This window comes from Molothrus ater, chromosome 6, assembly GCF_012460135.2.
Source record: "Molothrus ater isolate BHLD 08-10-18 breed brown headed cowbird chromosome 6, BPBGC_Mater_1.1, whole genome shotgun sequence".
Taxonomy (NCBI): domain Eukaryota; kingdom Metazoa; phylum Chordata; class Aves; order Passeriformes; family Icteridae; genus Molothrus; species Molothrus ater.
Window position 1 is genome coordinate 55871686 of NC_050483.2, and position 16234 is coordinate 55887919.

At 42.0% G+C, this 16234-nt stretch overlaps 1 protein-coding gene across 1 annotated transcript in view; it reads right to left on the reverse strand.

Annotated features, from left to right (window-relative positions):
* The window catches only part of SYNE2 (spectrin repeat containing nuclear envelope protein 2), a 159428-nt gene extending 145645 nt beyond the window's left edge, over positions 1-13783 (reverse strand). The window contains 6 exon segments of the mRNA XM_054515169.1: positions 768-949; positions 2110-2202; positions 2296-2373; positions 2647-2742; positions 3707-3768; positions 13705-13783. Coding sequence (XP_054371144.1) covers positions 768-949; positions 2110-2202; positions 2296-2373; positions 2647-2742; positions 3707-3768; positions 13705-13783 — 590 coding nt within the window.
* Positions 13784-16234: the final 2451 nt, after the last annotated feature.

Here is a 16234-nt window from a genome sequence, read left to right on the forward strand (position 1 = left end):
CAGTGCCATTCTACTAGCAGAAAGTGTCTGATGTGCTGATGAAAGCCTTTATCTCCCACTAATAACATGGAATATTAGTAGGGTTTTATTAGAAAATAAAACAACCCAAAGAGCTGAGGAGAAAGAGCTGAAATTACTGTAAAGCATATTTGGAAGATCCTGAAGTGAAGCAGCAGCCCTTGAAGAAAATGTAAATATCTGTATCTGCTCTAGACTGTGTGCTGTGAACACTGCCCCTGAAAGCAGCAGTGCTATCTGTACATCAAGCACAGGGAAACATCTTAGAATTAGGGACTAAGACCACCAGGATTAGCATCCTCCTTTGGGATCATGCAGTGTTCTGATAGAGAAGCATGAGTTGGGGGATCATAGAAATCCTACATTTTCCATTAAAAAATATTAAAAAAACCTTGAGACTGTGTGAATCAGAGCTAACCATGAGGATTAAAACAAGCAAATCATGGAAACATTTCACTAGACTTATCACACAGGAGCCCTTAAAAAGGAAAAGCCAAACAACTCAGATTACACTGTTGTGTTTAATTAGTAAGATGAGCTTCACTTTATTATATTTAAAGGGCTCATGTCAAAACATCTGGGGCCTGACTGATGCTGAAAGTACTGGTAACCACAAGTGAAAGTTAAAGGATTTTCTGCTAAGCTGTCACTAAGTAATCTTAAAAAACAGGGGGAAATATCATCACATTTAGAGGAAAGGAGTAATTCAAAGTGTAGCATGTAAATTGTAAGTTTTGGTTGGAACTTACAGTGAACACTGTTCTTTTGCCCACAACAAAAGAGCCTTTGTAGCAGACATCTTCCACCGTTCCTTGATTTTAGCACTTTTTTTAGTTGATCTGTTTGCCTTTGGAGAGGAGTCAGCAGCACCTGGACGATCAGGTGAAGGCTGATTGTAGGTACAGGCAAGTGTCCTGGCCAGTTCTTCAATCTGCCAGAGAAGATGGGAGACTCAATGAGGCTTCAGTGAGAGATTCCCAAGGCATCAATGGCAGAACACCAGAGAATTAGACAGGACTCAGCCACAGCTGTAACAGTAGCTTCCCTGCCTCCCAAACTCAAACCAGGCTTTTTAATCTGCACCATCTGAACCATTTCATGCTGAATTCCCATCTTTAGGCATTTTTTTTGGCAGGATGTATTCACCCAAAGACTTGTGTGTTATGCTGTGGGTACCAGCAATGTCATCAAGGGACCTTCTCAGTCAATTTCTACCCTAACCAGTGACAGCAGCCCATGGCATTGTGGTTTCTGCTGTCAGCAGTGACAAATACCAGGCACAGTCAGTTTGCCTGCTCACTCAGAGTGCAGGAAAACCTACCTGACAGACCTCAGAGATCTCTGTTTGGTTAGAGAAGCATGGTTTAGGTTAAAAGGTAATTGCACAGGCCATGGGCAGCACAAGACTCTTTGGCATCAAAGTATCTCTACCACAAAAAACATGGGCTAAATACTGCTAGAAAACTTTGTTTCTTAGTGCTCTCCTGAGCCCCAGTCACTAGTGCCCCTAAATTATTCCACTGCTGGGTTCTCCCTAGAAGCCAGCTTGGCTCCAGCACCCTCTGCAGCCCTACACCATGATGAAATCAAGACCCTGGGCTTTCACACCTCCCCATAATCTCTGCCATGCAAGGTGAACACTCTTATTGTATAAGAAACATGACTTTGACAGCCTTTGTGTAATTTCATGCACTAATACTGAAAAAAAAATACAAGAATTGTAGATTGTGAGCAAAGTCAGCACTGAGGAGTGAGGATGTATCTGAGAGAGATGGATGAGCCATTACACACTATCTGCTCTTTTTGGAGCTTAATCATTACAGACCTTAGACAAACAAAGTTTAGCCCATTTTTTAACTGGTTACTTAAAAAAAAAAACTCAGTATCTTTCCTTCCTACCATTTGCAGCTAGGTACTGTTCATCACTGCCAGCCCTGCACTGGTTCATCTCCTCCTGAGATGTCACTTCCACATGTCAGAAAATAATCTTTTGTTCAGTACTAATTCATCTTATTTAGCAATCATGTAAGTCAACACATTTTTGTGCTTCTCCCCTTTACTAAAACTCTCTTACATCGCTGAAATACTTACATGAAAATGAAATATAATGGTCCAGATTAGGCCAAGCACAATGGAAGGTTTTCCTTCAATAATGTCAGCTACATGAATATTTATGAGCTTCAGCTAAGGAGGGGGAAAAAAGGGATCATTGTTAACAATGAAAATGTTCCACTAGCTAAACTGGCTTTAGTTGTGAATTTTGAAGTTAATACTCACTGATCTGCTCTTTAAAAATGTCAAAGCATTTTCTATATTACTTCTACACTGGAAGGTATTAAATCCTTTTTCCCGTGGCTGCAAAGCAAAAAAAAAAAACAGGTTATATCTTCAACTGCAAAAATTAATTTTATTCTATATTTTGAAAAGGGAAGTCCAGCAAAAATTCATAAATTACTTCGGATCAACTTACTTCAGCGTGTTTCAGGGTCAATGGTATAAAAATAAGTTATTTGAAACTAACTCTATGACCCCAGAGGGATGATTCATATGGTTGCACTTAAGCACATCCAGAAATCTTTGCTGGACTTGACAAAGGATTGAGGTAATATTTTTATTACTCTGTCTTACCAGATGTTGACCTGAAAGCACTTCCAACAGATCCAGAAGCAAATGTCCCTGCTGTATGTCTGTATACAGGTCTGAGACAACATAAGGAGGGGTATGCTGCAAGATAAATTTCAATATTCTGTCATTTTGAATTCAACACACTACAGAACATCACAGATTACTCTGCTGTTAAATAATGTTTAGCACCCTTTATTTTTTCCATTAAGCTGCCATAAAAATCTTGCATCTAAACAGTCACATCCTGCTTCTTCTAACTCATTACTATGTTTATGTGTTATTCCCTCCTCCTTGTCCTGCCTCTGTTTTATAAGGGTAATTTTAGGCCTCACTTTCAAGCACTCACATTTTTCATGGAGGTCTGGGGCAAAAGAAAAAAAATTGAGAAAAGAAAAGCTAAATGAGACAGTTATTAATATTTTGAGATCTTACTCAATTTAAGTAAAAATTTGATTATAGAGCTGCATAACTAAACCTCTTTTCACCCATACAACACCAATTTATCAAGAGCTCAGCAGCTTCTGCTCAAGGAGGGACCAAAACAAAATTATATTTTGTTTTTACCTGAGCAAGTCAGAGCCCCAGCACATGCTGCAGGAGCTGTTTTCTGAGAGCTTAAAGAGCACTGCCACTACTATGTGGTTTGTCTTAATACTTACCAGTCACTCAGGTCATCTCATTAAACTCGTGTTCTTGGATTGCATAATAGAATAACACTTACCTAATATCCCAGTAAAAACAACTGTAAACTCAGAAACTCATAAAACCTCAGACATGTGCCTCAATCCACTCAGAAACTCATAAACCACTTAGACATGTGCCTCAATCCACCACAAGTTTTACCACATGAGTAAGGAGAGTGACATCCACATACAAACCACCTCATACAAATGTCCTTGGATGTGCCCCAATACAGTGCTGCTGCACTTACTAAACAAATGCTTCTTGGGGCTACTTTTCCCATCCAGTGCCTAAAACAACTTGCAGCAATTTTATTTGTTCCTAAAAAATTTAATCTCTAACCAGCATATCTGAATGGCTTGGCTAAAGAACCCCCATTTACCTTTGCCAATATTGAATTTATCCAACTAGTGAAGGTTTTCTTCTGTGTAAACTCTCGCTGGACTGGAAAATAAAAACAAAAGAGAAACTAAAGTTAATGGAAAAAATGATCAGGTTTTATTCCTCTTTCCCAAAAAGACAAATAGTATCCACCTCAAACCCAAGGTCTGCTCTTCCAGATATTAAGATACTATTTAGTATCAGTTTTTCTCAACTCTTGTTTCATAGCTGGTATTTTCTTGCTTGCTGAGTTGGTACTGCAAAGACCTCTACAACCATCAAGCATAAGCTACAGGATGCAGAGATTAACTAATGAAGGTTTTCTCAGAAGATCAGCAAATACAAATAGCGATGTGAAAGAAGAATTCTACAGAGAAATATATCTGCAATAGCTCTGTCCATTCCTAGATGTTCCTTCAAGGACTCAGGGCCATCATCGGTATAAGATACATCCTGGAATTTGGGAAAAGTCACACATTAAGTTGGATGCAGGCTGGAGTTAGGTGATAAATGAATATCTATAGGTGAAGCCTCACCATGAGATCTCTTTGCTAACTGAAGGGCTGGAGAGAGTTAGGAGGCTGTCATGGGGAAATGCAGCCTCTACCTGCATCCTTTCCACTGCTGGGCCCTCTCTGGGGTGTACAAATTATTAACCCAGATGATGCCTTAGGTTTTAGCTTTTATATTTTTCAGATTCTGTGCCACTTTAGTGTGCAGTTCTGAGCTTTATATTAAGGGATGGTGAGCTCTCTGCACAGAGTAGGGAGACAAAACAATTCCTGCTCTAGCTGGGGACCAAGGATAAATGATCCAAATCTCAGGCCCAAGAGCACAAACAACATGGGCTGAAGAGAGAAAAACAAGAAGGATGGGACTGCATGGGCTAAAGCTATAAGTGGACAATTGATTGCAATATGCAAATGGACCAGAATTTATAAAAGTGAGAGACCTCATCATTGGTCGTCCATTTTGGGACCATTTTGGTTCATCTTGGGTGCAGCCCTGGCTGGGCTCCTGGGCTGCCCAAGGTGGATCCATTGAGGCCTTTTAATAAATCCCTACTTTATTCAACTCTGTCTAGCCTCTGTTCTAGGTCAGCCTTCACAATGTATCACAACCAAAAAGGAGCACACAGGGTGTTAATACAGGCAAGAGGAAGAAGAAAGTGCTTGAACTTGTGCTGCAGCAGAAAAATGGGACTCAAAGCATGACCCAGTGGCACAGAGGTGCAGCTCTGCACCCAGGGCCCTCACAGTGCCACAAAGAGAGCAGCCACCAACCAGCAGCTCTGCAGGGAGACAGGGAGCTGGCTAAGCCCACGTTTCAAAAACCAGAGTATTTGAACAGCTTTTCAAGACTTGCCTGTGGGCAGCAGAGATGGAGGAAAGTCCAGTTCCCCCAGAAGGTGAAGCAGAGGGTGAGCAGCAGAGTTGGAGCAGAGCAGCTCCCCAGCCCCATCAGGGGCAGTGCATTGACTTGCCAGCCCACGCTCCCTCCCAAAACACCACTCCATTTCCAAGGCACACCACAAATCCCACACATCCCTAGGGGCTGAACACAGGTCTCAGGTGACAAACAGAGGTGCTGGCCCCTGAGATGATGGACTCACATCTGCCACCAGCAGCCATCCCAAAGGCTCATGAGAGCCAGCCTGAGCACAAACTCCTTTTTATCCTCCTTTTCCATAGCAGCCTTGACTGCAAGCATTGGGGCTGCCTTCCCAGAAAAGGCATGCATGGAGAAACAAATCTGGGAGAGAGGGTGGGAACAGACCATCTCTTCTGCCTCTGAAAGTGTGTTCTTGCTCAAAAGATTAATTGAAGGCAAGCTGGACATTGTAAGGAATGTGCAAGATATCTCAGCAATAGATATGTATGTTTTGGTAGGCTGGGCAGGATGAAGGAAACCAAAAATACCATGCCCTTGGGGGAAAAAAAAGTTGACTGTTCTGCCCATGAAAGTGAAAATGCTCACAGGAAAATGTCCCCCACTTTACTAAACTCTGGAAATTTGTAACCACAGTCGTGGGGTCTTTTCATGATCCAAGACAGACCAAAGCAGTTTCTGTGAAGCTTCATCAGCTCATGAAACACAGGAATTCACTCGAGGACAACCCAGGCTCCTGCTCCTCACCCCACAGGCTGTTTTCTGCCTCACTGGCTGGGTGAGCAGCAACAAAAGCATTCACATTAACTGCGTGGAGCACTGCTTTGCATCCTGTAGTGAAGGCATCTTTCATCAGCCCTCCACTAATCTGCAACACCACCATCCTGTCGGAGCATGAAGCAGGCGGTTTCCCCTGCTGGCTGGATTGTTTTAGGATTCTTTCTAAGCATCACCAAGATTGCCCTCAAAGGGTTAGATAAGGGCAATCTTAACAGACAAAATTGACACGACAAAACTGGGTTTTGTTCGGAAAACAGAAAATTAAGTGTGCACATGGCACACAGACCAAACAACGCCGCAATGCTCACAGGGAGGACAAAAATAGCATGGAGATACTGGCTTCATGTTAGCACAGGAGCCAACCACACCCTTCAGCTGAACACCCCGTGGGAGCCATTCCAATTACCCAAGCAGCAATTATTGAGTCGCTGTGCTCAATTTTATCAGGCAGGCAAGGCTGGCATTGCTAGCATCTGAAAAGGGACAGAGAGCAAATATTGACTGCTCTGCCTGACGCCAGTGACTCCTGCAGCTGCAGCTCTTGCCAAACACACATTGCTGCTGCTGGTTTGAAGAACTTGCATTTGAGGTTGGTTACAGATGGTTAAGATGAGACATTTGGCCTTGTTTTGGTGGACATCCATATTCAAATGTTTCATTATGCAATAGAAGCCAGATACGGCAAGTGTTGATTCACATGGGCAGCTCTCAGGCAAATGTGTCACCTGGTGAAAGTACAAGGTGGTTATTCCACATGTAAGAACACCTTAAACCCTGCACAAGCTACGTAACACAACCCACTGGGCTGCCCTCCAAGCAGCTGCTGCCTCTGCTGCAATGTGCCTTTTTTCCCTACCCAAACAAATAATAATAACAGACTCTCCTCCCGAATTGATAACAGAACTCCATGCTTGCCAGTATTCCCCCAGCCTGTAGTGCAGCAGTCAGGGTTTCCACGCCACACACACTCAGTACAGATGTGCTCCTGGCACCGTGGCAGGCAGCTGTATTGCAACTATCAGGCTGAGTGTGTTTTCCCTCCCAGCTCCCCCTCCAATGCTGCTGCTCAGAGGCACTAATGATTTAATCAAGCTCTCCAATTCTTATCTCTACCATGTGGTTAATTAATACAGATTTTTATTTTTATGAGGGTGAATGGATTCTTTGTTAGGCCTTTTTGTAGGACTCTAACTGACCTTGGTTTTCTCTTGCCCCAGTTTTCAAAATGTCACTGACCTAGAATAAAAAAGCTACAAAAAACCCCAAACCCTGATCATCCTCTTTACTTTGGGTCAAAAATCGCTAAGCTAAAAAGTGTATCTGAGAGAACAGAATAAGAACCTGGTAATCTGAAAATACCCCAAATCTATCACATTTCACCCTGTGTTAACAACTCTTTAGGGAGGAATAACACATACAAGCAATGTGTCACGTAGGATAGCCAAAAATCAATACACACTGCTGGACAATGACTGTTTTATTCAGTAATGAGCTACCAACAAGTGCTACAAACCAGGCTGATCATTAGGAGCTCAGGGACACTGCAGGGACCATGTGAGTGCTGAACTCTCCCAGGAGGGAAAAGGAGAGCAGCAGCACTGCCAGCCACTGTTTTACTCTCAGCCTTCCTTAAACTGTGATGCAGAAAAAACAAGACTTAAAATTAGTCTGCTCTCCCCTTCTGCCTTTCATGCCTCCCTTCCTGAGGTGTGGGAATGGCAGCTTCAAGGAAAGCACAATCTCCTCCTCCAGCAGGGAGCTGGGGGAAGCAAATCATGGCAGAACAGATGTAGCCTGTCCATCCACAGACCCCAAACACTGTCACCAAACAGCAAAGAGGATTTCCTCTATCACAACAACTTGTGTATCACTGTCAGTGAACAATTTACAACTGTATGGCTTCTTTTAAAAAAAAATAAATTTAAGCGATCACTTTAATGAGCAAAACCTTGTCTGTCATCTTCTCATCTCTGTTTCACCAGGAGGAATTACCTCTTGTGTATGATATTTTTATATCTTCCTTTCAGCACTGAGGTCAGCTGAGGCTATGTCTGCAGCAGTGTGCAGGGAGCTCATCAGGAACAGATCAGGGGAGCTACTGCTCACAACACAGTGTATCCACCACGTGTGCAAGGACAAAGGCTGTGCTGGGCTAACTCCAGCCCCAATGCCCACAGACAGCCACAGCACTTTCCTTATTGCAGTTTCATTCAAAATAACCATTCCCACACTCCCTGACAGAGCAGGAGACTGAAGCAAAGGATGGGAAGCAGGGATAACCAGGAGAGCTCGTTCAAGACAGCACTGCAGGTATGAACTAATACACCAAGCAAGGACATTCTTTAAATGATTGGAACCATCAGAATAACAATCAAGTACTTGCAAATCCAGGGAGAAAGAGAGCAATTAACCCCCAAGCCCTTTGTGAAGTCCCTTCCCTTCCACCCAGCAACAGTTTCATGTTCAGCAGACAGGAAAGCAGGGAAAAGGGTTATTTCCAGCATTTATGTTCAGCATCATGGTGTTAAGCAATTAAAAACAAACACAGAATTCTTTGTCAAGATTGAGAAGTTTACTCAAAACCCAATGAAGATGAGGAAAATACCTCTACAGGAGGAATGGGTCTTTTCAAATCCAAGTATTACATAAATATTAACTAAATCACTACTAGCACATCAGTGAAGCAAGGGGAAACTTTCTGCATTACTCCTTTCAATCTCCTTTTCCTTTTGAAAGCCAACTGACTAGTTTACCACAAGTGCTGCTAACTCAGGAAGTGTGTTCACACCAAGCTTTGCCCTCCTGACTGTCTTAAACCCTTTTGCTGTTCTCATTGTCAGGATGCTCTGAATCACCAGAGTCTTCACTGCCACCACAAAGTGAGGTTTAGTACTCAGGGCCACAGGCAGGTGGAGATTAAATTCTCAAAAGTTACCAAGTCACATCATCTACATATCAACATACTTTTAAAGATAAACGTTCAAGGCTTTTCTAACATTTTAAAGAAAGTGAACAGTGAAACAGGGATCTGACTGTAGTGATCTCACAGGTGCCTCAGGAACCATCAACTCCTTTGGCATTTTAATTCCAGTTTTTAACCAGTTATACACCACACAATGCATTTAACAAATGCAGTTTACCTAGTAGGGAACACTTTTATGCAAGTATACAATCTATTTTTTATGTTAGGCGTGTGAAGCAGACAAAAATACCCACAAGTGAATTCTTTCAGGGCAGTGTCATGTGTCAGTTGCCTCTCCAGTGCCATCAGCCCTGTCACATGCCACCAAGCTGGTGCAGTTACGGGAACTGCAGAGCAGTCCTCATCCAGGCTGCATAAACTGGGAATAAATTTCTGTGCAGCTCCTATGGGAGCTTTTTGTAAAAGTCACCCTTGTAAAATTGTAATAAACATTTAAAAGACTTTTTAAAATCATTCTGGTAAAGAAAATGAAACTGTAGCTTCAATAAGCAAGTGTCCCCATGAGATGAGACACACAGTTAAAACAAAAAAAAGCTGGGTAGGAATTATTAATTTACCTTACCTCTGGATGAATTAAGAAGGTCTCAAAAAAAAAATACCCCTTTACTCAGAGATGAGTACAATCAACTACAAGCCACACAACAAAACCTATCCATACACATCTCTATATTTTCAACTTCACTTGAAGAGAAATCATTCATAAAAGATTAGACCTAACTGCATGAAAATAGTATCACTCATTTCTTATCACTAAACTCTCTTCAAGAACAGTTCTCTTCAAAAACTCTCTCCAGCTGTAGCAACCAGATTCCTATATTATCATGCTTTGGATTACAGTAATAAACAGTAACACACATTAATAAGTAGAGCCAAAAATTAGGAACCCTGCAGTTAACTAAACAGTGAAAGAGTAAGTACATGTCCCAAACTCCAAGAGCTAAAACACATTCTTGTGATTGAATTAGCTCAGCAAGCATGAAAAGAAAAGGGAAAACAGAGTTCTGGTCAGGGGTGGTAGGAAGCACCACACACAGGGGTCTGTTTGCTATCCTAGGGAAGACAGGGGAAGGATTTTGCATGGGACAAAAAATTGAGGTTGAATCCTCCCACAGGTAGAGATTTACATTCCAGAAGTAAGAAATAATCCTGCTCCAGGGTGCACAAACCCTCCAGAGCTCCTGCTGCAGCCACCCATCCCCGAGCAGCCGTGTGTTCCCCTCGCTGCAATCCGGCACTCCCGCTCAGCAGCAGAGCTTGGCTCCATCTCCAACAGCTCCCAAGGCTCTGCCAGAAAGCCCTCCTCTTACCAAGCAGCTGACATGCCTCCTCATCTCAAGCAGCCAAAGGCAATTCTGCATGTTGACTGTGCCTCTCCAACTCACAGAAGGATGAGCAGCAGGCTCGAACCCTCCCTGGGGCCAGCCCGTGATGCAGGGATGGGAGGGAAACCCAGGAGGAGGAGGAGACACAGGACAGGGACCCTGCTTTAATCCCTCCCATGCTCACTGCCAGGCAAGCCCTGAGCTCCTGCCTGCTCCATCCCACACCAAAAGTGACTTCAGGTTTCAAACATGGCCCATGGTGCAACGAAGCATCTCCCTGTCAAGCACCCTCTGCTCACCAAAATGTTTGCAGATTTCCTGGCAGGAGAAACCCTTCCCTTCAGTATTGCCCCACTGGATATTGCAGTAATAGGTCCAACACCAGGCTTTGCACCTGTACTTGTACATGGCTGTGCAAGGATTGCAACAAAGCAATTCTGCAGCTGCTCTTAAGTTGTGCTGCATCAGAAAACTGTGAAGAAGCAGAGAGGTGCTGAAGGAAAGGGCCCAGATAATGCTGACCTTAATCTGATTAAATTTTATTATAACATCTGGGACAGAGGGAAGGGGAAAAAAAGAAAATAAAAGAAGCCTGCCAATTCCTGACATCATGCATTTTCATAGCAATTTCATTTTCTTGGCAGGGAGAGAAGGGGTAACTATTACTCTCATCTGGATATCAGCTTGAAAACTGGTAAAGGTTAAAGAGCAATACATAAATCTGAAAAGATCCATATATAAGGGTTTATGTTCTTGCAGCTTTTTACTTCAGCCTCATGAATCTTTACCATTTGAAAATGCCTGGAGATGGGGGCATTAGAAACCATACTGCTTTCATTTCTTCACCTATTTTCTTCATGTTTTTCAAGCTTCATTAAGTCTCCTCAAAGTAATTAACTGACAAGAAAGATGCACTGAGAACTAAGTTACATTATTACCTATTTTTCCAGTGAATTTCTTCATGGCATCTTCTAGGCCAAACACTATTAAGGAAAGTGAATGTTCACCCTTGAACACTCTTCTGCCTAAAAACCCACTAACAAGCTTTTACACTATTAACCAACTAGCCATAAATTAATAGGAATTCTATAATAATTAGAACTAATAAGTATTAAACCCTCCACTAATTACTTAAATGAGATTGTTCTTGCCCTCTCTTTTGCTTCTTTTTCTTCCCAAAAGTGCTGTCCTCACAGAAGACTGTAACTTAAATAACAGTCAAACATACCTAAAATAATGTACCTACACATGGTAGGAAAGGAAAATTAAAATAAAGCTAATGATTTTGTTACATTTTTTAGGCATAAACTTCACAAAGTTATATGACCAAACCAACTGACACATTAAGTTGATCTTGCCCTAATTAACCAGACTAGACAAGTGCTCTATCCCCATGGGCTGCCTTTCAGAAATAATGGAAGGTTGGATCACAAAGAATTAAAAAGCAGATTAAAATATATCTAGACTATATCCAGACTAGATCTCGGTCCTGCTTTTTCCTTTATGCACATCTCCTCTTATGCTGTGTATTACAGTGCTGGACATATTCTTTGAAGCTATATCCCAGCAATTTGAAAAAGGAGATCATAGCAAGTTTTACACCCACCTGCAGTCACACAAAATGTAAGCTGCTTTTTTGATAGTTATAAGCAACCACTCCTTGAATCTGAAATTTCTCTCATTGATTTAAAGCAGTCAATATCACCGGCTGCTTCACAAATTTCATCTCGAGAGTCCTATTAATGGAAAAACCTGTTTCCTTGAGTGACCCTATTCTTCTTATGTGACCTTTGCTACCACAGATCTGTGAGCAGAGCTGCTAATGGTCCCTATATGTCATGTCAGGAAGCATGTCTTTGGTGCTTCCTCACAGCTGTATTGCCATTTGCTTGTTTGACCCTGAGCAGACGCTGCAGCGCCACAGCTCCATACACAAAATGTGTCAGTACCATTTGTTGTGTCTTCAATCATTACAAAAAATTGCTCATGTCACTTCTAAGGGATATCTCTGGATGTTTTACAACAGCCAGGTGCAGACAGCTTGGGCACAAGATTTGCAGTGTGTTCGTTTCAGCATAATCTAAGAGCTCCATTTATTACAGTCATTTCAATTTTACTAAGCAGGGGTCCTTCAATGAAACATTGACCAAAAAACTCAATTGTTTTTCAACACAAACACCAACCTGGCTTTTCAGGAAAAAAAAAAAATTGAAAGTAAATCCCTACCCTAAAAATGGCATGTAACTTCAAATCTGCCTTTCAGCTGAAGAGTGTTTTCCAAATCTGTTTCACAACAACAGCCATCTCAGCCTTTCTACCCAAGGCTGAGTTCGACTGGCACAACAAATGTGTGTCTGACAAGCTGTGCTTGGTGCAAAAGTCAGACTAGCTCTTGTCTGCTACAAGTTTTTGCTTGTTCTCCTGAAAATGCAATACTGAAGCAAAACAGAAGAAAATTCACTATTAAAGACACTTGGCTTTGGACCGCTATTAACACTCACTCGTCAAAACACATGGCTGCAACGACAGCACTAGTGCAAATATGGATCACACAAGGGACTTGGCAGAATATTCTTTTGCACCATCTGTTTTCAACATATTTGCTCTCCACCAAGCACCATGGAAATTTCATTGCAAGGGAGTTAAAAGGAAATAGCTCTGTGGAAACAGGAGTTAGTCCATCCGTTCTAGGATGGACCAGGCTCTAAACACATCAAAGCCAAGCTTTTCAGCAGGGCTAGTCCTGCTGCCTGGACTAGCCTCCTTCAACAGATAGCCTCCATGAATATGTTCACAGCAAAGCCAACCTTCACAGAGAATTCTTATAGAAGGAAATTCAACATGTGGGTAAGGAAAACCCAGAAGTTCTGAGAGGCCAGGTCGGATGCACTCATCATCTTTTCACTGTCCAGGTAGATGCCATTAAACTGAAATAATTAAAAATCAGCACTGAGTGCTTCCTTAACAAGTTGTAACATGTGACAAGTAAAACCCAAAGATTTGACCTATAGGAAATTTGTTTAGAAGCCACAAAAATTATCCCCACTTGAAGGGGATATAGTAGTTAAAAACAGAAAAGCAAATAAAATAAAATAAAATAGTAGTGTAGTCAATAGCTTCATTAAGACAGCTCAATGCAACCACCTAAGTGTCAGCAAGCTGAAAACAAGGAAACTAATGAACTGGCTTGTTTTCATGCTGGTGGTTCCTTTCCAAGCAGTTTACAGCAACATGTATTCTGAGTAACAAAGCATAAGAACCAGTGAGCACATCAGTACCAAAAAAGGCAACCAATCTGAAAATATCACGAGAAAGTACTAGAAGAGCTTATCTGTCATTTCCCTGCTGAAGCCTCTCTCCTGAAACACAGAAACATCTGCAAAGAAGCACAAACATGAACTAACTACACTCACCATAACCCCAGTTTAAACAGGTTTCTCAGAATTCCCTTCAACTTGTACACACAGCCACAGATTTTTGACAAAAATCTAAATTAAAAAGGCACAGAAAACTTCAGTGACTTACCTTGCAGCGTTAGATGGAGATCATCTATTTCAGAGGAAGCCTGCTCCTCTGTTGATGCAGATGACTGCTGTGATGCCATATTGAATTCTATGGTGATACTTCAATCAATTTCCAAACTGAAATATATTACAAAAAAAAAAAAGAAAAAATCAGTACAGTTTTACATAAAAATTGATGATGTTCAATGATGATGTGGCACCAAGTTCCACATTTCCCTCAGTTTATACAGAATAAAGTGACTGTTCCCACTGCAGGAACACAAGCTTTGGTCCTTTGACTCTTTTCTAACAGTGGCCAGCAGCACTCCACAGTACAAACCAGGATCCCAGTGGGTCTTCCCATGGGAACAAAAGCACCAGGATTAGGAAAATTCAAACACCGTTGCTTCCTTTGAGAAAGCCAAGGTGACAAAAGCTCACAGTGCCTTCTGCAGATTGGTAGCTACCAAACATCAGTTTTTTAATCCTTGTACCTTTCAGTCCCCCCTTCCTGCCTGGATAATTGTTACAGAATGGGAACAATCCAGGCAGAATCTGCAAAGATGAAGATGAAATGAAAAAGCAGCATAAGAGAATCTACACAACTGTTGTCTCTGTCTGGTACCTTTGTTACTCCTCAACCCCCGTGAAGGAGTTTCTTTTTCCAACTCCTCCATTTTCCTCTCCCTGGATACCTCCCCTATCCCTAGTGCAACTTTAGAAAACAACATGCTCCATCTTCCTTAAAAAACTGCAAGAAATCCTCGTTCTGCATTACTGTTCCATTTGCCACGTAGGAAGAACTGGATGCTTAAGATAGAGACTTATTTTTACCAAGAACCCAGAAGTTAAACAAATTCCAAAAGTAATTAAGCTGAAATTTAATTAAGGGCTTACTCTTAAACAAGCTTTGTTACCTACACAACTGTAACCTTTTCACCAGAAGCACTAGGATTTCCACATCATATATTAATAACTCATCCACCAAGTATATGTCAAAATAAAGGGTGTGAATAGATGAGTCAGGAAATACAACATTAAGGAATGCCAGAGAAATTCTTACATCCATTCCCTTGTGCACATGAATCACAAGGCAGCCTTTGTTTACTCCACTCTATACTATTTTTCCTCACTCTCTGTCTCCTTCACTGAGCAGCAAGGAGAACATGCATTCCACGAGGAGCTCTTCAATATTTTACTTTCCTCACCCTGAACAAAGCGTGTCCTTGTGCTTTATCCAAGAGCTGCTCTGATGACAGGATTATTGAGTCACTCACAAGATTTTCTATGGCATCTGAACACTTCACAAACATCAATCAATTCACATTTACAGCACCTAGATGAGACCAGGGGTTATTGCCTACATTTAGAATCACAGCACACTTTGGGCTGGAAGGGACCATCAGTCCAAACCCCCTGCCATGGGACATCATTTTACTGATGACAAGCAAAGGCCAGACAGAGAGAAAAATGGCAACAAAAAAAGTGTCTGGATTTCCAGAGAAACAGATATTAGCTGATATGGCTGAAGCACTGATTCCAGCTGCTGCAGTGACCATGCAGCACTTCTGCAAGTCACCAACAGCTTACACCTGCAACTCAAGGCATCAGATCTGAGCAAGGGGAGCTCCAGCTGGGGCAGGTAAAGGTCAGACCTATCTGGATCATCAAAAAAACCTGTATTTTACAAGAGTTTGGCTTGCTTAGCAAACAAAAATAGGAGGAAAACAACTGATTTGATCTTTGGCTGGCACATGAACACAGTGATATAAACAAGCCAAGCCTTGAGGTTATCTAAATTAGCCAAGAAAGCCAACAAAATGCTGGGCAGAACAAACAAGGGCATCACCAGCAGAGATAGAGAAGTCACTGTCCCACTCTGCTCAGCACTTGCCAGGACACCTGGAATACTGGGTGCAGTTTGGGACCATGCTGTACAGAATATTATATGGACAGGCTGGGAGAGAAGAACACAAAGATGGATGAGAGGCCTGTGTGGGGAAATGGCTGAGAAAACTGGGTTTGCTGAGCCTGGAGAAAAGAAGGCTAAGGGGAGACCTTATTACCATGTTCCAGTATTTGAAGTGTGCCCACAGAGAGGATTGAAACTCCCTTTTTACAAGGAGTCACATGGAAAACACAAGGGGTAGTGGGTACAAGTTACTGCTAGGGAGATTTTGATTAAACACAAGAGGAAAATTTTTCATAGAAAAATCACTCACTGGATTAATCTCCCCAGGGAAGTGGTGGATTCCACAACATTTGTGGCACTGTTACGATTTGACAGGGCAGGATGCTGTGCCATCTTGTCTGGACCATGCTTTTAGCACAAAATATTGGACAAGATGGTCCTTGAGGTCCCTTCCAACCTGGAATTCTATAATAAATACTGGGCTCTTAGAGAAACTGAGGATGGGCAATGGCTGTTGATCAAGAATCCAGTGCTCACAGCTATGCCCAAGGCAAGGCAATCTTTCCTGGGAAACTCCCTTCTTATTTCTCTTAGGATTAAGCAATAAAAACCCAAAGTCTGAAAACACCAAATGTAAGGT